Below are 25,914 nucleotides of genomic sequence, written 5' to 3' on the forward strand. Positions count from 1 at the left end.
GGCAATGCGGTAGATGCCTAAGTCACAGGCGCCGTTGGCGGCCGCCCTTCTGCCTGTGTCGCGGAAGCGCCGACGGCTCTAAAAGGTCCCCGGGAGGCGGGACCTCTGAGAGGCTCGCCGCTGAACCCGGGTAGGGCCAGGTGGTTGCCCTTCCGCTGGTGGAGAGCTTGGGCTCCTCCGCTCCTCTCCGCCCACGAGGGGGATGCAGCTCCCGGAAAGTAAGGCCGCCGCGGCTGCGGCTGTAGTATATATATGTTCTAGAGACTCGAACCCATCTCTGCCTTAACGCCTCCCCGAGCTCTCTTCGCTCCTCCTCCCGACCTGCCCATCCCATTTGGAGATGAGAGGGTGGGGGTGCAGAACTCTGGCCTGGGGTCGGGGCACGCGAACGCATCTCGGCTGATTAGTAGCTTTGACGTTTGACGAATGTCTGGTCTTAGTATCTCCCCGCAGTGTGTGTGGCGCGGGGTGGGAGGGTGAGTAGGCCAGAAATATTCTTGAAGGTCTTTTCTACCTCTGACGTCTCATTTCAGGAAACTGGCATCCATCATCTGGGACAGTTACTTTTCTTTTTTAAAGGAGGTAATTGTCAGTCTTGTTTCCAAAGAGCGACCAGAGTCCTGACCGTAAAAACAGTCTGCATCTTTTATTTCGACCTGCCAGCTATATTTATCCAACAGGTGTTTTTTTCCACCTATGTATCTCTGAAACTCCAAAGCAAAAACCCCTCTAATCATGAACAATTTGTGTGTGTTGGGGGGGGGGGGGGAGGTGTACAGTTTGTTTTATCGTGTATGGAAGCTTTTACACATATAAACTGTGTACATCCAAACCATAAAGCCCAATACAGTTTCCAGTTTATAAGCTTGCAGACCTTAAACTTTGCTTCTAGCTAATTTAAAATTGGTGAATTCACTAGTTTATATAAACATTAAAGAATTATTAAAGTCAGAAAATACAGTGTTACCTGCAAATTTCCTAGTATGTTCAATTAAGGAAAACAGTTACAGTTATTATACAGTTAGATTTAAACTCTTTTTCCAAAATAAGTGGAAGTATGAATTTGTTATATGGTCAGTTTGGTTTTTTTTTTTTAATTTTGTGGGGAAAAAAAACCTGCAGTGGTAATTTAAAATGAAGGAAATTTTAATTTTCAGCATAAGAACACAAATAGAATTGTCTGATTTTTTTTTTTTACTGACAAAATGTGAAGTATGTGTTTTTTCTGTTTTCTCTAATATATTATTGAGTACATGTGAAAGACAACGCTTAACACAAGTAGTTTATTTGACATTGTTGTAGTAATTGAAAGTACACTTTGTTGTAGCATTTTGACTTCGTTATATATATTTGCTATGTTGTCTTTCACTAGTTTTTGAACTTCTCTTATCCTGTTGATTACAATGGTATATGTCACCATACCTCTATTTTACAGTTTTTCCTATTTTGAAATTTTTTTCTTTTTTTTTTTCTCTAGGTGAAGTATACTTTAATGTACTACAGGTTGTATACTACGGATGGGAACTATTAAAGTTTATAATGTCAAAAACTTTTCTTAGACCAAAGGTATCTTCCACAAAGGTATGACACACTAAAATGGCCATGTAATAATTGTCCAAAAAGAATGGTAAATTTTGTGTATGTTCTTAATGACTTATTATTGCCATCAAAGTAACAATGCCCAGTATGTGATGTAATTAATGATCTAAAAATTGTGATAGTAAGTTGTGAAGTGACTAAAACCACAATTTTAAAAAAGTGATTGTAGTCTCAGTTGCAAAGAAAAGCCTGAAAACTCTTAAATGAAAGGTCAGTAGAAGAAAAAGAAATATATGAGTCTTAGTTGGTGTTAAGCGTAACAACAAGCCGTGCCTCTTAGAAACCTTAGTTCTCACTAAGGCTATTGGGCAGAGTAGGATGGGGGTCAGGTGGTATCATACTCATTTGCAGGGTACCTATTTTCTAGTGGTGGGTCTTATTTTTCTTTGATCTTAAATAAGTGACTAAACTTTGCTCTTTCTCAGTCTTTTTTTTTTTTTTCCAGTGGATGGGAGTCCACATTTATATAAGAAATAAAACTGTAAAATGTATAAGTAACATGCAGATCAGAACTATGAGATCGGGGTGCCTGGATGGCTCAGTTATTTAAGGCTCTGATTTTGATTTCGGCTCAGGTCATAATTTCATGATTTGTGAGTTTGAGCCCTTGAGTGAGGTTCTCAGTGGCAGTGTAGAGCCTGCTTGGGATTCTCTTTCTGCCTCTCTCTCTGCCCTCCCTTCCTCCTGTGCTCTCGCACAGTCGTTCTTTCTCTCTCTGTCTCTCTCTGTCCCTCTCTCTCAAAAATAAATATACATATAAGAAAATAGAATTAGGGCGCCTGAGTGGCTCAGTCAGTTAAGCACCTGACTTCAGCTCACATCGTGATATCATGTGGTTTGTGAGTTTGAGCCTGCATTTGGGCTGTCTGCTGTGAGCGCAGAGCCCATTTTGGACCCTTTGTCTCCCTCTCTCTCTGCCTCTCCCCTGATCTCAAAAATACATAAACATTAAAAAAAAAAAAAAAAAAGAATTGCGAGATCAGATTTGCTATCAAAAGGTTTACTATAGCAAATGATATTTTTACATACTCTTAAAATACAAGAAAAGAGCCAAAATTGTAGTGCCACTAACAGTCTTGAGGAAGAGGAAATGAATTAGGTGGCTATGACTGAATTTTTTTCCCACAGGTCTTCATTCCTTTACCCACTGGTGATAATATTCCTAACTTTTTGTCCTTAACGTGGGAGTGAAGTGTGACTTTCATTCCTAAAATACTTCTAAATCTCAACTTGCATTTCCTTAGCATTGGCTAATATGTGGTACACAACTATGGCTGATTATTCAATGAAAATGTACCCTAGGTTTCCCCTTGTTAGCCAGCCAGGGAATTTCAAAAGCCAGTACTAAGCTAGGTTTTTCTAGATTTACGCTGTAGGAATGTTAAGAAAATTCATCTTAAAAATTTTAGTTACTAAAAAGAACTTTTTAATACTCCCAAATACTTTTAGGTTTTGTTTTTTGTTTAACGTTTGCTTATGTTTGAGAGAGCGCAAGAGCATACAAGCCAGGGAAGGGTGGAGAGAGAGGGACACAGGATCTGAAGCAGGCTCTGCGTTGTCTGCATAGAGCCCTTCGTGGGGCTCGATCTCACGAGTGTGAGATGATGACCTGAGCCGAAATCAAGAGTTGGACGCTTAACCAACTGAGCCACCCAGACACCCCTAAATATTTTTAGGTTTAAATTGCTTAATTCGTCATTTTTCTCTGTGTATCCTTACAAAGGATTCTAAAGAAAAGTTAATGATAAAGGGAACTGTAGAGAGACCAACAGTTTCTAGAGACCAGAAGCACATGAAATAGAACTCACTGATTTTCCTGTTCTATTATCCCAATTCTGTTTTCCTAGACAAATCTAAGAAACAGATCATCCTCCTTGGAAAGCCTGCATCCCTTTATTGAAAATAGTATTTGCTTTACAGGCTAAAGAGAAATATAATCAAGTCATAATTAGAAATTATTCATAACGGGGTGCCTGTGTGGCTCATTCAGTTGAGCATACGCCTTCATTGCAGGTCCTGATCTCACGGCTCATGAGTTGGAGCCCCACATTGGGCTCTGTGCCGGCAATGCTGCGTCTGCTTGGGGTTCTCTCTCTTACCTCTCTCTCTCTGAACCTCCCCAACTGGTGCTTTCTTTCTCTTTGACAATAAATAAACTTAAAAAAAGAACAAATTATTCATAGCATCAGGATTCTTAGACTGTACCTTCATAAAAGTTAAAGCTGATAAGGATTATTTGGATCAGTATGCAGTGGTTCTCAGTTTGTGACTGTATTAATCTGGTCAAGGCAGAAGTATCACTCTTCTTATGGTTAAAATATATATATTTTAACATTCTATTTCCTTATTTAGTTTTGCTTCTTTTTTGGTACTTAATTTTAATATTCTTGTTTTAGTCTACCAATAAGTTTAAGAATAATCAGTCTATTCTATACTGGGAATATTGTAATTAGTAAAAAGAATTATGTTTGTATTCTATATTCCTTTAGATGGCATTCATCATTATCCTGGTTAAGTGGACAAGTATGCATTTGTACCTAGCATGAAGTGAAAAAATAACTAATAGATATAAAGCCAGATTTACTTAAAGAATTAAGGTGTGAGATTTTTGTTTGAGATAGCTTACTTACATAGGGAATAGAAGCAGAAAATATAATATTTACATTTCTTTTTTTCAGGTAACAGATTGGGTAGACCCATCGTTTGATGATTTTTCAGAGAATACAGGCATCTCTATTACTGCCCCATCATTACATGTGAATAACGCAAGTCACAGAAGAAAAAATGTGCCTTCCAGATTAGAAAGTAGCAGATTTCCAGCTAGAAAAAGAGAAAAGCCACGGTCTTCAGAACAGATTTATGGTCCAGAAAATTCAAAAGACTATTTATCGGAAAACGAACCATGGGTGGATAAATACAAACCAGAAACTCAGGTACTAAGTGGGATACAAACAAGTGTACGTAATTTAATTTCAGGAAGGAGAGGAATGTGCATTTTCAGATGATTACTCATAAAAATCTGAATGAATGAATTAGAAAAAAACAATAGTTCCTAGGTTTTTTTTAATGTTCCGTTGTTTAGCATTTCTCAAGTTCTTCCGAAGTTGAACCATTGCTTATTTGTCTTAGATTTAATTTAACCCAACATAGAATTGATCTGTTTATTTTTTTCTTAAGTATAACACCTCCCTCTGTTTATTCCCTTCCCAAAATGTATTTGAGGATTTAAAAAAAATTATAAAATTCCAGACCTGCTCCAAATTTTCATAAAAAGGTATCAGCGTAAGAACGGAATTTTTCCATAACAATATAAAAAATTAAGTGTAATAACAAAGACTTTTAGTTACCTCGTGTTACTTGTTTGCTGTTTTTTTTCATTAAAAATGCTTAATTTAGATTAATGTGTACTAATGTACCAAAAATCCTTGGGTTAAAATTGTTTATTTTAAACTTGAAATTTTTAGCATGAACTTGCTGTGCATAAAAAGAAAATTGAAGAAGTTGAAACCTGGTTAAAAGCTAAAGTCTTAGAAAGGCAACCAAAACAGGTAATTTAATAAGAAATGTGTTTTAAAATATATTAACATCAAATGTTTCTCCGATTTATGGTTGGTTGCAAGAAGTTAAACTTTTAGGATGACATTGTTCATTAAGTCCAGATCACATACAATAAGTCTTTGGTTTACTGCTTCAAGCTTTACTAAAAGACTCAGACTTTGAGTTTTCTCCTTTACTTATACCTTTCTCCCACTTATGTTCTCGTAAGTCATCATAAAGCATAATAAACCGGTTAGGGTGCTAGCATTTTTAGCATATCTGATCATCTCATGCTGAAGCAAGAGGCAAATTACTTACTAGTTTTTGTACTAAATATAGCCTGAAACAGTCATTCATTTTAAAGCTAATTTTTTTGTTTCACTTCCTAATTCTGTAATTACTCTTGGCTTCCAAGCTAGAATATTCTTTCTCTCTCTCCTTTTTTTTTTTTTTTTTTTTTAATGTTTGTTTATTTCATGAGAGAGACAGAGTGTGAAGAGGGGAGGGGCAGAGAGAGAGGGAGACACAGAATCCGAAGCAGACTCCAGGCTCTGAGTTGTCAGCACAGAGCCTGGTGTGGGGCTCGAACTCACAAACCGCGAGATCATGACCTGAGCCAACCGACTGAGCCACCCAGGTGCCTCTCTTTCTCTCTTTTTTTAAACTTACTTTTTTTGAGATTTTTTTCAAATATAAAGGAAGGTAGAATAATAAATGACTACTCATACGCCCATAAAGTACCCATCATTTTCACTCTCAAGTATTTTAAAGTAAATTATAGATAAGTGACATTTCAGTCAGATTTTTAGAAACATCAGTATGCCTCTTTTTTTAAAATAAACATTTTCTTAATTAACTATATGTACCATTACTCTAACAAAATTAGTTATAATTCCCTAATGTTATCCAATGCTCATTTCACATGCACATTTATCCGTTTGTCTCCAAAATGTCATTTACAGCTGATTTGTTACAACGAGGATCTAATTGGGGAACACCCATTGCATTGGATTGTTACACCTCTTAGGTCCTTTAAAATCTAGAACAGTACACTTCACTCTCTCATTTTCTCTAAGACATTGTGAAGAGACCAGGCCCGGTGATACACAGAACTCTCACATTCTAAATTTGTCAGATTGTTTCCTCTTCATGATGTCTAACTTGTTCTTCTATCCTGCATTTCCTGTAATCTGGAAGTTTGAATTAAGGGCTTGATTAGACTCAAGTTGAACATTTTTGTAAGAATATTCTGTGTTGTATGGTGTATGTTTTATGTTGTACCATATGAGAAAATATGTTTGGTTTTCCTACTGTCTTTGATGTTAAGTTTGATCACTAAATTAAGGAAATGATAGTAAAAAAATATTCATTGTGAGAAAAGTTTCCCTTGCAACTGCCATATAATCTATGGGGAGAAAATTTGACAATGTTCTATGTCCAGTTCCCCAGCAGCCTTTCACCAAAATGCTTTAGCATCCATTTGCAGTCTTTGCTTGAATCAGTTTACTTTGTTAAGATTGCAAAATGGTGATTTTTAAATTCTACTTTTCTGTAATTGTTAGCTGGCAGTTTTCTATACAGAAGTTTGCCAACGTTAATTGGGGCTATGTAACTACGTTTAAATACAAGTCCAATTGGAAACACAGGATAGATTTTAATGGATTGCCTTTAATTTTCAACTTTGAGATGAAAGGGTTTGTGTTTTAGTTGCCTCCAGTGGTAACAGGTCTTTCTCTTTTGAATTGAGGTTTTTTCTGTCTGGTCTGTGGATCTAACCATTTGGTTTAGTGTTGAGATAATGTATTTAAGGTGGATTTGCAGTGTCAGCATTGGTATTCCTCTGCTGGCTCAAAAAATCTCCCCTCTCTCTTTTGTGAGTACAGATTCTTGGGCAGTTTCCCTGACACACTTCTTACATCCAGGCATTTTCTTAGCTGGGCTAATATTTACATCTTTTTAGTGTTCACTATGTTGTCTCACTTACCAATACTTTGATAATGTAAACATTATCATGTGCTAAACCTACTTGTGTTACTGTTAATACTCTAATGAACTTAGGTATGTGTGTGCATATGTTGGTATTTTGGAAAATATTTCCTCTACAATTTTAAAAGCTTCTTCCCTCTAAGAAGTTAGAGTGTTACCAATCATACACTCTTTATTATACAAAAGTCCAATGATGTCAGTAATTACAAGACATTTTTATTCAAAAAAAAATTTGGTGACTTCTAGATTTTTCTGTGGGCAAGCTAAAATTATTTTTTCTTAAATTTATTATAAGTACTTCAAATATCTGCTGAATATAATTTTTCAGGGCAGCATCTTTCTTTCCTTCAAAATATGGTAAAACTATTACAATGTGATGAAAATGTACATAAGGGGATATAGTCAATAATTAATAACTTTGTATGGTGAAATGATAAGTAGACTTATAGTCATCATTTTATAGTGTATAAAAATATCAAATCATTATGTGTACACTTGAAACTAATAGGTTATGTCATTTATACTTCAATAAAAAAAAGAAAAACTCTATTTTAGGTGATGGGAACATTAACACACAAGTCTTTATGCTTTAGTGTTCTACCTACCCCCACTTCTCTTACTAGAAGCAAAGCTTTTGCTATGTGGCTGTGCTCACTGTGTCAAAAAACAAGACACTTAACTTTATTACATAAGAAAAATACATGGGTGCCTATGGGTTCCTCTTCTTTTTTTAAAAGTAATCTGCTTGGTGGTAGTCAGTTCTCATTACTTACATTAGGCATGTCCTGTAAAGTTACTAGAAACAGCGAATACTGAACCATAGTTCCTGAGAGAAATAAGTAGTTAGGTTCCTGCAGAATCTTCCTCTGGCCATATTTACATCAAGTCATCAATATATAACCTTGTTTTATATTTGTTTTGGTTTAAAGACACCATAGTTAACATACATATGTGTGTGTGTGTGTATATATATATATAATTTACATTTTTTTTTTTTAATGCTTATTCATTGTTGAGAGACAGAGAAAGATAGAGCTCCAGCACGGGAGGGGCAGAGAGAGGGGGAGACAAAGAATCCAAAGCAGACTCCAGGCTCTGAGCTGTCAGCACAGAGCCTGACGCAGGGCTTGAACTCAAAAACCACGAGATCATGACCTGAGCTGAAGTCAGATGCTTAACCGACTGAGCCACCTAGGTGCCCCATATTTTTCAATCATTAAAATCATGGTCGATAGATAGCACTATAATTCATGCACTTATTTGTTTTAAAAAATGGGACTGGTTCTCTTCTGGGGCCAAGTACAAGAGTCGTTTTTATACTAGTTAGTAAAGGTAAACAGTTGAGTAAGGATTACAGTCCACCAGGGAATTAGGAAATCTTCCCCTGATATTTTTTTAGATTTAACTTTTTTATCAGATTGATAATATGAGGAGATATTACTGTGACCTACAACCTCTAGTCTGTCTTTAGAGTTCTAATTCTGGAAAAGATGTTTCTTAATACACATTTCTTAAAAAATTTGATATCCAAACAAAAATCTTCCCATAAGAATATTATACTTATTTAATACTAAAGTGTATAATTGAAAGAGAGGTTTGTATTAAGATTGGGTTTTTGAATTCAGGTAACCTCTAAAAATATTTGTTTCAGACATTACCTGCTCAATCTAATTGACATTTAGTTGTTTTAATTTAGTTGCTAAGTAGACCTTAGTAGGGACATAATGCAAGAATGGAAGAATTATCAGAAGCTCTACTTAAATTTTAGGAAAAAGACTATCTTATTTTATAGTCATAAAATACTTATGATTTTATACAGTTGGTATAATCCAGATAGCATCATTGTAAAATTTAGTCACGTTATACCAGAAATTTAGTAAATATTTATAGAAGTAATTAATATTTAGAAAGAAAATTCAAACAAAATACTCTCGCATTCCAGGTGATTTTGATTTTTTATTAATGTTTGTATTTGGTTTTAGGGTGGATCTGTTTTATTAATAACAGGTCCTCCTGGATGTGGGAAAACAACAACTCTAAAAATACTATCAAAGGAGCATGGTATTCAAGTACAAGAGTGGATCAATCCAATTTTACCAGACTTCCAAAAAGATGATTTCAAGGAGATCTTTAATTCTGGTAAGATTTGCTGTGAAGGTAGTGGAAATAGTGGGAAAAGTCTATGTTTAAAGGAGGTTTGAAACTCCCCATCTGGGGTGCCTGGGTGGCTCAGTCGGTTACGTGTCCAACTTCGGCACAGGTCATGATCTGACGGTTTGTAAGTTTGAGCCCCACGTCGGGCTCTGTGCTGACAGCTCAGATCCTGGAGCCTGTTTCGGATTCTGTGTCTCTCTCTCTCTCTCTGCTTCTCCCCTGCTCCTGCTCTGTCTCTCAAAATAAATAAATAAACATTAAAAAAAAATTAAAAAAAAAAAAAAGAAAGAAAGCAACTCCCCGTCTATATTCTTGAGATTCCCAAGATTTTTGGGTATATGTTTTTAGAAGAAATTATGTGTTGTCACTCATATGCTAGATTGACATCTGACCACTATTAATAACTTCATAAAATAAGAATAGCAATCAAATGAAACCATATGAGAGCATTTTCTTTGATACTTCCCAGTTTTAGAGAGTAGTAATTTCAAGAGAAGGGGGGAAAGTTGCCTCCAGTAGAGGAGAATGGGATTGTTTGAGGATTAAGTCTGATCAGTTGATTCATAGCACACTCATTTGGAGTGTCTTCATTTTACAGGCAAAGACATAAATGTTTTTACCAGTTGGGTGACTATTGTACTGACAGCTGTATTCTGAAGTTATTTAATTCCATATTACATTCATTGGTATAGAAAATTCATTGTGGTCGATGATGACTCTTGTCTTTTGAAATGTATATCTTATTTTGAATTTGAACAGTTTTGCCTAATTAGAAAAAAATCTACAATTTTGTGAGCTCCTTCAGGTATATGTGAATGTATTCAGTAACATATATATGTATATTAAGTACATATGTGTGATGCTGATGTGTGCATAATTTGTTGAGAGTAAAAATGTTGAATGTGTTTTCTTTCAGAATCAAGCTTCCAAGTATTTCCCTATCAATCTCAGATAACAGTTTTTAAAGAGTTTCTGTTAAGAGCAACAAAATATAACAAACTACAAATGCTTGGAGATGACCTGAGAACTGATAAGAGGATAATTCTGGTTGAAGTACGGACAAATTTTGAGATCCTACTAACTACTGAGTAAATAATTACAAGATATATCTTACTGATAGTGGCGTTAACTCTCTGCATAGTATTAATCGTGGTAAAATATAATGTAAAGGCTCTGTGATAGCAGAAACCTCAGGTCTTTTCCAGTAAACTTGAGTAGAGTAGCTATCAGTTGATGAACTTTAGAATTTTAATGATGTAAGTGTGGAAAAAGCAAAAGAAATAATTTGAAGGGTGCCTGGGTGGCTCAGTCATTTGAGCATCTGACTCTTGATTTCGGCTCAGGTCATGATCTAGCAGTTCGTAAGTTCGAGCTCGGTATCAGGACTGCGCCGACAGTGAAAAGCCTGCTTGGGATTCATATTCTCTCTCTCTCTCTTTCTCTCTCTCTCTCTCTCTCTCTCTCTCTCTCTCTCTCTCTCTCCCCCCCCCCCACTCCCTCCCTCTCTTCCCCTCCCTCCCTCCCTCCCTCCCTCTCCCTACCCCTCCCCTTCTCACTTTCTTTCTTGCAAAATAAATAAACTTAAAAAAAAAAGGAAGGATTTTAGAAAGTGGTGTCTTAGTGAAAATACTGTAACTAGTAGTGACCTTAAGAAATTTGAACTGAAACTTGGGTTTCCCATTGATGCATTTTACTGGATAGGACATCAGCTTTTTCATGTTTTCCTTAATTTCTATAAAAGTTCTAGTTACAGTACGTTGAATAGGTGACATTTTTTCCTAATTTGGTAAATATAAATCTGAAAATTAATTTACACAAGAATAAAACTAAACTAGTATTTATCATTTTTCAATAGGATTTACCTAACCAGTTTTATCGAGATTCTCATACTTTACATGAAATTCTCAGGTGAGTTTCAGTGAAGTTTTCTCAAACTTTGAATTAAATGGCAATAGCTTAAATTTCAACATTGCTATACTTTATTTTAGGAAATATGTGCATACTGGTCGGTGTCCTCTAATATTTATAATCTCTGACAGTCTCGGTGGAGATAATAATCAAAGGTTACTGTTTCCCAAAGAAATTCAGGAAGAGTGTGCTATATCAAACATTAGGTAAGAATGAAATTCTTGTTATGCTCACATTCACAAGTTATATTTTTAGGTAATCATCTAACCCTTATCTTTCTTTATAAAACTTTTGACAGTTTTAACCCTGTGGCACCAACAATTATGATGAAATTTCTTAATCGAATAGTGACCATGGAAGCTAATAAGGTAAATCTCTTTAAGAACTGATTAATCTGAATCTTACATTTTATTTATAGAAAGTGAAACTTGCAGAGTTAGAGACACATATTATTTCAGTTTTTAGAATTAAAATATTTTATTACATTTGTAAGGCCTGTCATTTTAGGAAAGGCAGGAAATAGTTTTAGAAATCCAGGGGTGCCTGGGTGGTTCATTCAGTTAAGCGTTTGACTCTTGATGTTGGCTCAGGTCTTGGTCTCAAGGTCATGAGTTCAAGCCCTTTGTTGGGCTCCACAGTGGGCGTGGAGCCTACTTAAAAAAAAGAATCTTTGGGGCGCCTGGGTGGCGCAGTCGGTTAAGCGTCCGACTTCAGCCAGGTCACGATCTCGCGGTCCGTGAGTTCGAGCCCCGCGTCAGGCTCTGGGCTGATGGCTCAGAGCCTGGAACCTGTTCCCGATTCTGTGTCTCCCTCTCTCTCTGCTACTTCCCCCGTTCATGCTCTGTCTCTCTCTGTCCCAAAAATTAAAAAAAAAAAAAAAAAAAAAGAAACGTTGAAAAAAAAAATCTTTAACCTTTTTCTACTATTAAATCTCACTTTCTCTTTCATATTGAAGTAAATAGTTCTTTCCTTTGCTTAGTATTCTAAATTGTGTCAATTATCAAGAGACTGTTTCCTGGCATTTAGATACTTAGTCATCAACAGTCCAACTCTACATTTATCCTGTTGTCAGTTTTTTTTTTTAATCTAACATTTTTATTGTGGTAAGAAACATAAAATCTACCATCTTAACCATTTATTTTCTGATATTATGGAATATACTTGACATAGAACATTCATAAGTTTAAGGTATACAACACACTGATTTGATACACTTAACATATTGCAAAATGCTTACCACTGTGGCATTACACAGTCCCACCAAGTCGTGTCATTACCACTTCTTTTTTGTGGTGAGAACATTTCAGATCTACTCTCTTAGTACCTTTAAAATATTTAATATGGTGTTATTAACTATACCGTCTTAACCATTTTTAAGTGTACAGTAGTATTAGATATATTAACGCTGTGGTGAAATGGCTGTTGTCATTTTTTTTTAAATTACAATTCTGTTTTTATTTGTGGAGTCACAGTTACATTTTTTTATTGTGTATGCAGTTGCAATGTTAACTTGAATTATTCAATTCGTTAAAAGTGAGAGTTTCAGAACCAAGGAATTTCTGTGATTTAATGTTTTTCAATGACAAATAATGATGTTTTAACTGTAATTATAGTTTTATATTATTTGTATACCTTATCAAATAAAAACAGATGGGGTTTCATAGGAGCCAGTACCATGGTAGTTATTATTTAAATGGTAAATTGTTTTTTCCTTTTAAAAAAAAAAATTTTTTTTTTAATGTTTATTTATTTTTGAGACAGAGAGAGACAGAGCATGAATGGGGGAGGGTCAGAGAGAGAGGGTGACACAGAATCTGAAACAGGCTTCAGGCTCTGAGTTGTCAGCACAGAACCCAACGTGGGGCTTGAACTCACGGACTGCAAGATCATGACCTGAGCCGAAGTCGGACACTTAACCGACTGAGCCACCCAGGCACCCCTGTTTTTTCCTTTAAGGTACCGAATCAGTCAAATTAGTTTCATCAGTCAAACAATTGGTCTAGTGTGTAAAACTAAAGTTCAAATTTGTCCTTTGACCTTATTGATGAATTAATCATCAGTTGATTTTCTGACTTTGAAGTTGACATTTGTAGTTCTGTGTGGTCTTAAAATCTCTATTTCTGGCACAATCCAGTGATTAAAATATTATGAAATCCTTGGGTACAGAACATTCAGCTCTTTTGAGCTATTATATTAAGAAGAAAATGTAAAATGTTAATAATACCTGTTAATTTAGTGGTATGATTAGTAGACTTTAAGGTATTATTTAATGTTATCATTACTATCACTGCCCATATAAAAATAGTATGTATTAACTATTCCCAAACTTCATTACCATGCTTGTATCTATACAAACTATTTTAAACAGATTTATATTTCTTCCCTGTGGTTTTTATGGCTTTTAAACCAAAACCAGTGTTATTGACCAAAAGGACAATCTAAAATATTTGAAACTATTGATTTGGCAGAATGAGCTTTGTTGGTGTGCAAATAAATATAAATGGAAAAAGAAAAACCTCCAGAAAAAAAATTGGTGTAGACTTTTTTTTCTGTAAAATAAACTAACTTTCTGATGAGTTTGGGAACAAAAAATCAAATAAATCATTGGTTCCATATAAGAAAACCTTCTTAAACTGGTTTGTACATCTGTAAGGCAAGAGGAATTAACCTTTGCTTAGCCCCTGATCTGTGACATAAATTACTCTGAGTTATTTGTCTTTGGAATTTTTCTTTTCTTTCTTTTTTTTGTCAAGGAAGTGATGTTTATTTTTTTATTTTGTTATTTTGTTTTAAATTTACATCCAAAGTAGTTAGCATATAGTGCAACAATGATTTCAGGAGTAGATTCCTTAATGCCCCTTACCCATTTAGCCCATCTCCCCTCCCACAACCCCTCCAGTAACCCTCAGTTTGTTCTCCGTATTTATGAGTCTCTTCTGTTTTGTCCCCCTCCCTGTTTTTATATTATTTTTGTTTCCCTTCCCTTATGTTCATCTGTTTTGTCTCTAAAAGTCCTCATATGAGTGAAGTCATATGATATTTGTCTTTCTCTAATTTCGCTTAGCATAATACCCTAAGTTCCATCCACGTAGTTGCAAATGGCAAGATTTCATTCTTTTTGATTGCCGAGTAATACTCCATTGTGTATATATTTCACATCTTCTTTATCCATTTATCCATCGATGGACATTTGGGCTCTTTCCATACTTTGGCTATTGTGGATAGTGCTGCTACAAACATGGGGGTGCATGTGTCGCTTCGAAACAGTACACCTGTATCTCTTGGATAAATGCCTACTAGTGCAATTGCTGGGTCTTAGGGTAGTTCTATTTTTAGTTTTTTGAGAAACCTCCATGCTGTTTTCCAGAGTGGCTGCACCAGCTTGCATTCCCATGTTGTCATTTTTAATGCATCATTTTTTCTATCTTTGACATCAACATTATGTTAAAATAAATCGATGGAACTTCTCCCAGCAGCATGGTTCTAGGGGGAGCCTACTACTACAAATCAACTAGATCTTAAATGAAACATAATAAATTTTTTTGCACCACTTGGATCATAGAAACTGAGGGAAATCTTCAAGAGAGAGGTTGCTTTGAGGATCAAACAAAAAAATGTATGTATGAAAAGCACTTAACTGAATAAGTAAAAACTATTAATAGTGAAAAATTATAGGCAGACTCCAATAATAGAGGGAGCAGTTATTATGATGAGGTGTCATGTCATTAATTAGTGTTTTGAGAATATTTAGTGATATGGGAAAATACGAATTAATGTATTTTAACTTAATGTCAAGTTAAAAATACTAAGGTGCAGGGGGCACCTGGGTGGCTCAGTCAGTTAAGTGTCTGACTTTGGCTCAGGTCATGATCTCACGGTTCATGGATTCGAGTCCCACATCAGGGTTTGTGCTGACAGCTCACAGCCTGTAGCCTCTTTTGGATTCTGTGTGTGTGTGTCTCTCTCTCAGCCCCTCCCCTGCTCATACTCTGTTTCTCTCAAAAGTAAACATTAAAATAATAATAACAATAATAAGGTACAAAGTTATAATGCTAACAATAGAAATTACATATTTAGGGGCACCTGGGTGGCTCAGTTGGTTAAGCGCCCAACTTTGGCTCAGGTCATGATGTCACACTCCATGAGTTCGAGCCCCACATCGGGCTCTGTGCTGACAGCTCAGAGCCTGAAGCCTGCTTCAGATTCTGTGTCTCCCTTTCTTTCTGCCCCTAACCACTCATGCTCTGTCTCTCTGTCTTAAAAATAAAATAAAACATTTTAAAAAAATGAAAAAAAAATTACATCTTCAGCTTTTAATATGCATCAGGCACTAAGCAAAGTATTGTTATATACCTGATCTTATTAAACCTCATCACAACTGTACAAAATTGGTACATAATCCCCATTTTATGGATGAAGAGACAGCTTTTGGGGGGAAATGACTTGCATATCTCACAACTATTAAGTATCAGATAGGTTTGAAGTTTTGTTCTCACTCCAGTTTACTGTGCTAAAACAAAATAATTTTCAGTAACAGCAGAATGCATGTTATACTTACACCCATACATACTAGAAGAAACGACATAAAAATGCTGAGTGTGGTTAGTTCTGGATGGTAGGATTACTTGTGTTTTTTTAATGTCTTTTTGAAAGTAAATCTACATTCTGTACTAGGAGCATAACTACAAATTATTATTTTTAAATACTTTATTTACTAAACATCAAGAACTAATAAAAATAGTCAACATATAGCACCTTACCACATTAACTCAAAAAAATTTTTAGGACTAAATCATCAGGGGTACCTAGGTAGTTCAGTTGGTTAAGCATCCTACTTTGGCTCAGATCATGATCTCATGGTTTGTGAGTTCGAGACCCGCATCGGGCTCTGTGCTGACACCTCAGAGCCTGGAGCCTGCTTTTGGATTCTGTCTCTCTCTCTCTCTCTCTCTCTCTCTCTCTCTCTCTCTCTCTCTCTCTCTCCCCCCCCCCCCCCCCCCCCCCCGCTTGCCCTCTGACTTTCTCTCTCTCAAAAATAAACATTAAAAAAAAAAAGACCAAATCATTAAATTGCAAATGGCATTCACTTTAATAAGTTGTGTTGGAATAGTAAAAAATATACCATGGGGGCGCCTAGGTGGCTCAGTTGGTTAAGCGTCCAGCTCTTGGTTTGGGCTCAGGTCGTGATCTCACAGTTTGTGAATTTGGCCCTCGCATGGAGCTCTGTGCTGGCGGTGTGGAGCCTGCTTGGGATTGTGTCTCTCCTTCTGTCTCCGCTCCTCCCCCGTTTACTCATTCTCTCTCTCAAAAATAAATAAACTTTTTAAAAAAGAGAGAGAGATGGGGCGCCTGGGTGGCTCAGTCGGTTAGTGTTTGACTTTGACTCAGGTCAGGATCTTGCAGTTTGTGAGTTCGAGCCCCATGTCAGGCTCTGTGCTGACAGCTTAGAGCCTGGAGCCCGTTTCAGATTCTGTGTCTCCCTCTCTCTGCCCCTTCCCCGCTCATGCTCTGTCTGTCAAAAATGAAGAAACGTTAAAAAATTAAAAAAAAAAGATAACATGACTTTTTTGTTGTGTAGTTAACATGTTGTACTTTAAATAGTTGACCTGCAAGAATGTTAGAACTAGTATACTTGGGGCACCTGAGTGGCTCAGTTGGTTAAGTGTCTGACTTTCGCTCATGTCATGATCTCATAGCTCATGAATTTGAGCCCCTCATAAGGTTTTGTGCTAACAGCTCAGAGCCTGGAGCCTTATTCAGATTCTGTGTTTCCTTCTCTCTCTGCCCTTCTCCCACTCGTGTTCTGTCTCTACCTCTTAAATATAAATAAAAATTTTTTTAAAAATTTCATTGTATTTAAGATTTTTAAGTTTAGTTTTTATTTTTTTAAGTTTACTCATTTATTTTTGAGACAGTGAGTGAGCACAAGTGAGTGGGGGAGAGGCAGAGAGAAAGAGAGCCAAGCAGGCTCCCTGCTCAGGGTACAATCTCACAAATCTGTGACATTATGACCTGAGACAAAGTCAAGAGTTGGACGCTTGACCGACTGAGCCACCTAGTGCCTCAAGATTTTTTAAGTTGTCTTGACACCCATTGTGGGGCTCGAACTTACAAGCCCGAGATCAAGAGTCTCGTGCTCTACTGACTGAGTCAACCAGGTGCACTTAAAACTAGTATACATTGAGTTTATTGTTGATACGTTACATCACAGGAGCAATAACCAGCACACTTTAAATCCTTCAAACTTTTATAAAATCAATTGTTAGGATGCTGTCTGGGGTCTCCAAAGATGATAATGATGTTATAGGAAGATTAAGAGTTTAATCTCTGGAATTCTGCACCTCAGTTAATCAAGAAAGAGTGTTGACATCTTTTTTATTAAATAATGTTTTATTTTTATTTTAGAGAGCTCGAGCAGGGGAGAGGCCCAGAGGGAAAGAAAGAATCCCAAATCCCAAGCAGGCTCCATGACCAGTGCCGAGCCTGATGTGGGGCTTGATCCCAGAACTCTGGGATCATGACCTGAGCTGAAATCAAGAGTCAGATGCTCAACCGACTGAGCCACCCAGGTGCCCCTAGTTATAAGAAAGAATGTTGAATATCTTAGGTTTTTTTTTTTTTTTCAAGTTTAAATAGATGTTTCTTTGTTTTTATAAGAAAAAAGGTCTTTAGTCTTTTCTTTATTATTAAGTATGTAAATTGTGATCACACATTTCAACCACAGTTGTATATGCAGAGTAATTAACATCCATGGTATTTCCTTCAACTACCAAGGATCATGATTTTAAATTATATTTCCTTTTTGGCAACTAATCCATACTAGAATTTTTCAAAAAGAAATACTCTTAAAATAATTTTAAATAAAATAAACGTATTCACAATAAAAATGAAGTTAATCTGGAAGAGAAATTCACAGGCATGAGCAAGAAAATTTTATAAAGGAATAATGAAGAGAGACTTGCTCTGTAGGTATTGGAGCATAATATAAAATTATACATATCACACCTGCATAATATTGGCACAGTAATAGACAAAAAAGAATAAAATGAGAAGAAACACAGAAATAGATGAGTATGTGTAAATGGCAATTTTCTGTATAAGAAAGTAGTATTTTACGTTACTGGAGAAAGAGGAGACTATTAAAATTAAGTAGTATTTGCACAATTGGATATCCATATGGAAAGACATAAGGTTGCATCTTTATACTATGCACAAAAATAATTTTTAGGTAGACTGAAGTTCTGGGGTGCCTGGGTGGCTCAGTTGGTTGAGTGCCTGACTCTTGATTTTGGCTCAGGTCATGATCCCAAGGTTGTGGGATGGAGCCCCCCACATGGGGCTCTGGATTGAGTGTGGAGCCTACTTCAAATTCTCCCTCTCCCTTCTTCTCTCCTCCTCTCCTCTCCTCCTCTCCTCCTCTCCTCCTCTCCTCCTCTCCTCGTCTCCTCCTCTCCTCCTCTCCTCTCCTCCTCTCCTCCTCTCCTCCTCTCCTCCCTCTCTCTCTCTCTCTCTCTCTCTCTCTCTCCTCCTCTCTCCCCCTCTCTCTCTCCCTCTCTCCCTCCCCTGCATGTGCATCCCTCTCTCTCCTGCATCTCTCTCTCTCTAAAATAAAAGAAAAAGAAAAAATACTGACTTTGGTTTGGAGGAAAGTATTCCTAAGCAAGAAACAGAAGTCCTAAAAACACTGGATTTACTTCAAAAAGCTTAGGAGAGGGGCTCCTGAGTGGCTCAATTGATTAAGCATCAGACTTCGGCTCCGGTCATGATCTCATGGTCCGTGAGTTTGAGCCCCGTGTCGGGCTTTGTTCTGACAGCTCAGAGCCTGGAGCCTGCTTCAGATTCTGTGTCTCCCTCTCTCTCTCTGCACCTCCCCTGCTCATGCTCTGTCTCTCTCAAAAATAAACATTAAAAAAAAAAAAGCACTTAGGAGATGACAGAAGGCATGATAAGCTAAGTTAAAATACAAGCCTTGGAATGGAAGAAAATATTTGCAATTTATGTAACAGATAAAGCATTAACACCTGAATATAGTATGTATTATATATGTAACATATATACATATAATGCAATATATATTGTATGAATATATAAAATTTTATATATATATATATATATATATGCCTCCAAAAAAAGGTTAAGAACAGAAGCCAATACTCAGAGTACTACAAATAGCTAATAAACATGAGAGGTGTTTAGCCCTACTAGTAATCAAAGAAATTAATATTTAAATATATTTTTAAATGTTTATTAATTTATTTTGAGAGAGAAAGCATGAGTGTGGGAGGAGCAGAGAGAGAGAGGAAGAGAGACAATCCCAAGCAGACCCCACACTCTGCGCAGAGCCTGACACAGGATTTGATTCCACAGTTGTGAGATCATGACTTGAGCCAATATCAAAATCAAGGGGCACCTAGGTGGCTCAGTCAGCTGAGTGTCTGACTTCAGGTCAGGTCATGACCTCATGGTTTGTGGGTTCGAGCCCCACGTTGGGCTCACTGCTGTTAGCCTATCAGTATAGAGCCCACTTTGGATCCTCTGTTTACCTCTCTTTCTTACCCTCCCCTGCTTATGCTTTCTCTCAAAAAGTAAAACATTTAAAAAATTTTAAAAATCAAAATCAAGAGTCGGATGCTTAACTGACCGAGCCACCCAGGTGCCCCCCAAAAATTCATATTTAAACCAGGTGCCATTTTTCATGTATCAGTTTGCAAAACATTTAAGAAATCACAAAAAGGATTGCCAAAGAAGGAGAAAATAGGCACTCTCATATACCATTGGTAGAAAAAATAAAATTGGTAACTGTTAGACTTTCGAAGGCACTCTCCAGGCAGAGCCTTGACGCAGAGTGCAAGATCATGACCTAAGCTGAAGTCCGATGCTTAACCGACCGACTGTGCCACCTAGGCGCCCCAAAGGCATTCTCCTTTTACAGAAATATTTGTGCTGCTGACAAAGATAAATTTGTGGTGAAAAGTGGGAAACAATGTAATGTCCCTTCATTGGGGAAACTGGTAAATTATAATATACTCATAATGTTTTTTTAAAGTGAAATACAGTTAAAGGTGCTATTATAGATCGCAGAGAATGGTATTAAGTAAAAAGTCATGTCATAGAATAATACATGTAGGGGCACCTGGGTGATTCATTCAGTTCAGTATCTGACTCGTGATTTTGGCTCAGGTCATGATCACAGGGTTGTGGGATCAAGCCCTTTGTCAGGCGTGGAACCTGCTTAGATTCTCACTCTCCTTCTGCCCCTTTCCTGCACTTGGGCACTCTCTCTCTCAAAGATAATGATAATAATAATAATAGTAATAGTAATAATAATAATAATAATAATAATAATAATACATGTAATATGACCCTACATGTATTTAAAAGTTAACTATGTTGGGGTACCTGGGTGGCTCAGTCATACAAAGCGTACAACTTTTTATTTTGGCTCAGGTCATGATCTCTTGGTTCATGGGATTGAGCCCCGCATTGGGTGCCATACGGCATGGAGCCTACTTGGGATTCTCCCTCTCCCTCTCTCTCATTGCCCCTCCCCTGCATGAGCTCGTTGCTCGCTCTCTGTTAAAAAAACAAAAACTTTAAAAAGTTAACTATGTCTATACATACTTTTAGGTTCTCTATGTACTTAGAGATATTTTTACACAGAAAGTAGTCTGGAAAAATACTGACTAGAATATTAACAATTGTGACAAAGTTTAGGATATGGGGAGACTAACCTAGAACAGTAAATTTTTCATAAAGACTTCTGAAACAGCTTTGATTAATAAAAATATATTCAAAGACAATAGGAAAGTACTATTTTTTGTGTTTTAATCAGTTTTTACAAAATCTGAAATGGGTGATATATGAGCTGTCACATGAATTTGACTTAAGTCTTGTTATCAGTAAACCATTAGGGTTTCTTAAGGTGAGAAGGAAAGAGAAATGTTTCTGGTCTTATATTTGGCCTGACAAGGGAGTGATATTTGTACATATGTATGTACATATAGTTGGAGAGAGTCTCAAAATACAATCTAGCCCAAATAAACAAGTAAAATTATTTTATACTCTTGAAAATTTACCTTAATCTATGATAAGTCATTGACCTTCCTGAGCAGACTGGTGTTTAACAAGGAAGCTTTTTAGCCTCCAGCTTTGAAAGATTCTAATTTATTTTTATTTAGTTTAGAGAATGGGCGGCGGGGCGGGGGGGGGGGTTGTTTTAGAAAAGGGTTTTTTAAACTGTAATTTTTTCATTTTAGAATGGAAGAAATATTACTGTCCCTGACAAAACTTCCCTAGAGTTGCTCTGTCAAGGATGTTCTGGTGATATCAGAAGTGCAATAAACAGCCTCCAGTTTTCTTCAAAAGGTAACTATGAAAGAAAAATTCTTACAGTATTAGGTGACTTACTCTTAATTGTTCATGAGATGAAATCAAATTAAATATATTTTAATAACTGATACATATCTATCTCCATCTATTTTTTTTGAGATTGTTTCATAAAATCATGTATGTACATGTGCATACAATAAACACACCCCTGTGAATATGACATTGTATGTATCCATATACCTGAGACAAAACCTGATTTATTTATGTGGTTTACTACTTTACTTTTTAATTGTTTTTTTTGTTTTGCTTTAATTTTAATGTTTATTTTTGAGAGCGAAAGACAGTGTGAGCCAGGGAGGGGCAGAGAGAGAGGGAGACATAGAATCCGAAGCAGGCTCTAGGCTCTGAGCTGTCAGCACAGAGCCCGACACAGGGCTTGAACTCACAAACTGCAAAATCATGACCTGAGCTGAAGTTGGACGCTCAACCGACTGAGCCACCCAGGCGCCCCTTTAAAGTTAATTTGGATGAGACTTCCTTTTTCTGCCGTTTACCAGTGACTTAGTCTTGCAAATGACAATCATTTTGTGCTTGCATATTCTTACCTTTTATATGAGAACCTCTCTTACAGAGTTGTGTGAAGAATAAGTGAGGTCGCACTTGTAGTGTTTATTCCAGTGCTTGATACATATTAAGGGATCAGTAAATGGTCAGCTGTTAATGAATTTAATAATATTGTGCTGATCACAAAAGTAATCAATTACTTTTGATTTTTAAATTACTTAAAAAAAATTTTTTTTAATGTTTATTTTTAAGAGAGAAAGAGCGTGCACATAAGCAGGAGAGGGCTGAGAGAGGGAGACACAGAATCTGGACTAGGCTCCAGGCTCTGAGCTGTCAGCACAGAGCCCTATGTGGGGCTCGAACCCACAAACCATGAAATCATGACCTGAGCCAAAGTTGGACGCCTAACTGACCAAGCCACCCAGACGCCCTTACTTTTGATTTTTAATTTATGTAAGATACATTTAATAAATTGATTTACTTCATTTTAAAAATGGTGCATAGTCATGCTACGTTAAAAGAGATAGCACATAGGGGCACCTGGTTGGCTCATTCAGTTCAGCATCTGACTCTTGAGTTTTGCTTAGGTCATGATCTCACGGTTTGGTTCGTGAGTTTGAGCCCTTTGTCAGGCTGTGCGGAGCCTGCTTTGGATTCTCTCTCCCTCTCTCTCTCTTTGCCCCTCCCCGGCTCAGTCTAAAGAAAAAAAAAGAGATAATACATGATTTATTGTGCATGGTCTTTCATCAGAAAACATTTAATAAGTCACCACATTGAGGAATTGACCTTGAAAATTTAAAAGGCATCTTTGGAGCTCTCAATCCACCTGAAATCCTAGTATCTACCTACAAGTGTAGCCTGTTCATTAGTTTACATCTCTGTTTTTCTTTTCTTTTTAATTTCTTTTTTCAATGTTTTATTTATTTTTGAGAGTGAGAGTTGGAGCAGAGGAGGGACAGAGAGAGAGGGGAACAGAAGATCTGAAGTAGGCTCTTTGCTGACAGCAGCAAGCCTAATGCAGGGCTCGAACTCACAAACTGAGATCGTGACCTGAGCCGATGTCACTCAACCGACTCAAACAACTGAGCCACCCAGGCACCCCTACATCTTTGTTTTTCAAAATAACAATAGAGAAAAGTAAATAGGCAGCCTAATACAACTGAAAGTAGAATTCTGCTTATTCCTGTAGAAATGTAAATGTTGCTTAGGTTCACTTAGGTTCACTTAGGAATTACAGGTTGGGAAGGTTGAGGTAGGCCAGTTTGAGATCCTGACTACTATTTATACCATTATTATTCTGAGCTCAGAAGTTTTAAAGGGAAGAAAATAATATTTTTTGAATGGGTCAGGAACTGTATGAGCAATCATATATTTTTACATTTAATTTTTGACCAGCCTAATGAAATAAACAATAATAAATCAATTCCAGATCCTATGTTTTTTCTGCTCTTTCAGGCTACTTTTTTTTTTTTAAGTTTATTTATTTGTTTTGAGAGTGAGTGCACTGGTTGTGGGGTGCGGCAGAGAGAGAGGGAGAGAGAGAATCCAAGCAGGCTCTGTGCTGACAGGCTCTGAGCTGATGCAAGGCTCAATCTCACCACTGTGAAATCTTGACTTGAGCTGATATCAAGAGTTGGATGCTTAACTAACTGAGCCACCTCCACACCCCTCAGGCTACTTTTCTTAAGTGATGCATTCTGAGTTTTGAACAGACTTACCAATGAAATTTCAACACAGGCATATTCGTAAATTGAAGACTGCCCAAATCAGTGTTAAGCATCCACTGCAGAACCATACTGCCTGGTTTCAAATCACTTACCAGATGACCGCGAGCTAGTAACTTAAACTCTTTATATGTCCTGTCTTTTTTTTTCTTTTTTAACATTTATTTATTTTTGAGAGACCGAGCAAGACAGAGCATGAGCAGGGGAGGGACAGAGAGAGGGAGACACAGAATCTGAAGCAGGCTCCAAGCTCCGAGCTGTCATCACAGAGCCCGATGTGGGGCTAGAACTCATGGACCACAAGATCATGACCTGAGCTGAGATCGGAGGCTTAACCGACTGAGCCACCCAGGCGCCCCTATATGTCCTATCTTCAGTGTGTATAATAGTAGTTCTCCCCTAATCTCAAGTGTTTTGAGGATTAAATTGGTTAGTACATATCATGAACCAAGAATAGGACCTTGCACTGTGAGAAATCAAGATGATAGGCCTGTATTAGTGTCATTTCAATGTGTGAAAATTTGAAATTTTTGTCATGAGATACTTTTAGATGACATTTTATTTCATTTTAATAGTTTAGTAACCCAAAGAGGACTGTTACTTAGTTCACAGATTTTACGTTATTGTGTATTAGAAAAGTATATTTTAATTAGAATATTTAGTGTAACTGTACCTAAAATGTTCTCAGTTTTGTTTTCCATATTTTAATTTTATTTCCAATATTGTCTCTTGGGTGTATATTATTTAGGAGAAAACAGTTTTTGGCCAAGGAAAAAAGGAACATCTTCATTAAAATCAGATGCTGCGCTGTCAAAATCAAAACGAAGAAAAAAAACAGATAGGGTTTTTGAAAACCAGGAGGTCCAAGCTATTGGTGGCAAAGATGTTTCACTCTTTCTCTTCAGAGCTTTGGGGAAAATACTGTATTGTAAAAGTAAGAAAATCTTATGTTTTATTAAAAATCTGTTAGGTATTCGTCCTACAACGGAAATAAAATACCAGTTTTTGAAAATGTCATGTATTTGGCAGTTAGGGCCAGGTCTGACACTGTTTGGCAAGGCCTGAGACACAGTAGGTAAATGTATTTAGGTACAGTATTTTTGGACTGTGGATGGGATTAAATGTAAAAACTACTGTCTGTAAATCTTTAAAATTATAGTTTTCTGAAGGTAAACTATGTATCAGTTCCTCTAGAATTTTAGTGGCACATGTTGGTAGCCCAACACCAGAACCCTAGACAAGTTGTCAGGTAGCGTCAGGCTTCTTTGGATCTCCTTACATTTCTCTTCACTAGCTGCTCTCTCCACAACCAGAGATGTTCCATCGCCTTTTCTGTATTTGATGCCTGCTTCCCCTCCGACCCTCCATCTGCATCACCCATCACCCAGCTCCCAAATTGCCTCTTTTTTCAATAAAATCCCAAACTTCTATTTCTTATGTAGAAAATATCACTTCTTAGCTGATCCTGAAGGAAGAGAATTAGGATTGGGGTCTGGGGGGGTGGGATCTGACCTGCTTTTATGTAGATTAAAGTAATTCATACAAAATTTTGAGGGAAACTGTTGCCTTAGTTTATAAATTTTTTTTTAATGTTTATTTTTGAGAGAGAGATAGAGTACAAGCAGGGGCGGGGCAGAGAGAGGGAGACACAGAATCTGAAGCAGGCTCCAGGCGCTGAGCTGTCAGCCCAGAGCCTGTCGCGGGGCTCGAACTCATGAACCATGAGATCATGACCTGAGTCAAAGTCGGACCCTCAACTGACTGAGACACCCAGGTGCCCCTGCCATAGTTTATAATAGTTTTATATGTTATACCACAAAGTAAATAATCATAATGGACTATTGAAAAAAGTCCTTTGTGTACAATGGCTTCAATTTTCTCTCAGATGTTCAAATCTCATGTAAATTAACTGCTTCAGTGGGTCACAAGTAGTATGTGAACAGACATTCATTTAAGCTTTGTGTTTATCATGCCTGTTATTATCTGAGATTTTTTTCTGGTTGCCAAAAGCCCAGTTGTTTTAAACCACTGTTTTTATCTTTCTATAACACTGAGTGCCTCTTATACCTGTTTTCCATCTTCTTACCTCCTTGCCTCTTTCTCTTCTGTTATC

At 36.9% G+C, this 25,914-nt stretch overlaps 1 protein-coding gene across 6 annotated transcripts in view; it reads left to right on the forward strand.

Annotated features, from left to right (window-relative positions):
- The window catches only part of RAD17 (RAD17 checkpoint clamp loader component), a 65,065-nt gene that overhangs the window by 27,618 nt on the left and 11,533 nt on the right, over positions 1-25,914 (forward strand). For 2 of the 6 annotated variants that reach the window (XM_011283905.4, XM_045061672.1), the window contains exons 1-11: positions 70-218; positions 1,478-1,581; positions 4,278-4,532; positions 5,064-5,147; positions 9,105-9,261; positions 10,193-10,329; positions 11,132-11,184; positions 11,265-11,390; positions 11,483-11,552; positions 21,441-21,549; positions 24,550-24,735. In XM_011283905.4, the coding sequence (XP_011282207.2) occupies positions 203-218; positions 1,478-1,581; positions 4,278-4,532; positions 5,064-5,147; positions 9,105-9,261; positions 10,193-10,329; positions 11,132-11,184; positions 11,265-11,390; positions 11,483-11,552; positions 21,441-21,549; positions 24,550-24,735 (1,297 nt within the window). In that variant the 5' untranslated portion in view covers positions 70-202. Of the gene's footprint in view, positions 1-69; positions 219-282; positions 477-533; positions 681-1,477; positions 1,582-4,277; positions 4,533-5,063; positions 5,148-9,104; positions 9,262-10,192; positions 10,330-11,131; positions 11,185-11,264; positions 11,391-11,482; positions 11,553-21,440; positions 21,550-24,549; positions 24,736-25,914 lie in introns of those variants that run through there. The other 4 variants (XM_019835099.3, XM_006927775.5, XM_011283908.4 and 1 more) reach the window with 4 other exon arrangements.

Source organism: Felis catus, chromosome A1, assembly GCF_018350175.1.
Source record: "Felis catus isolate Fca126 chromosome A1, F.catus_Fca126_mat1.0, whole genome shotgun sequence".
Lineage (NCBI taxonomy): Eukaryota > Metazoa > Chordata > Mammalia > Carnivora > Felidae > Felis > Felis catus.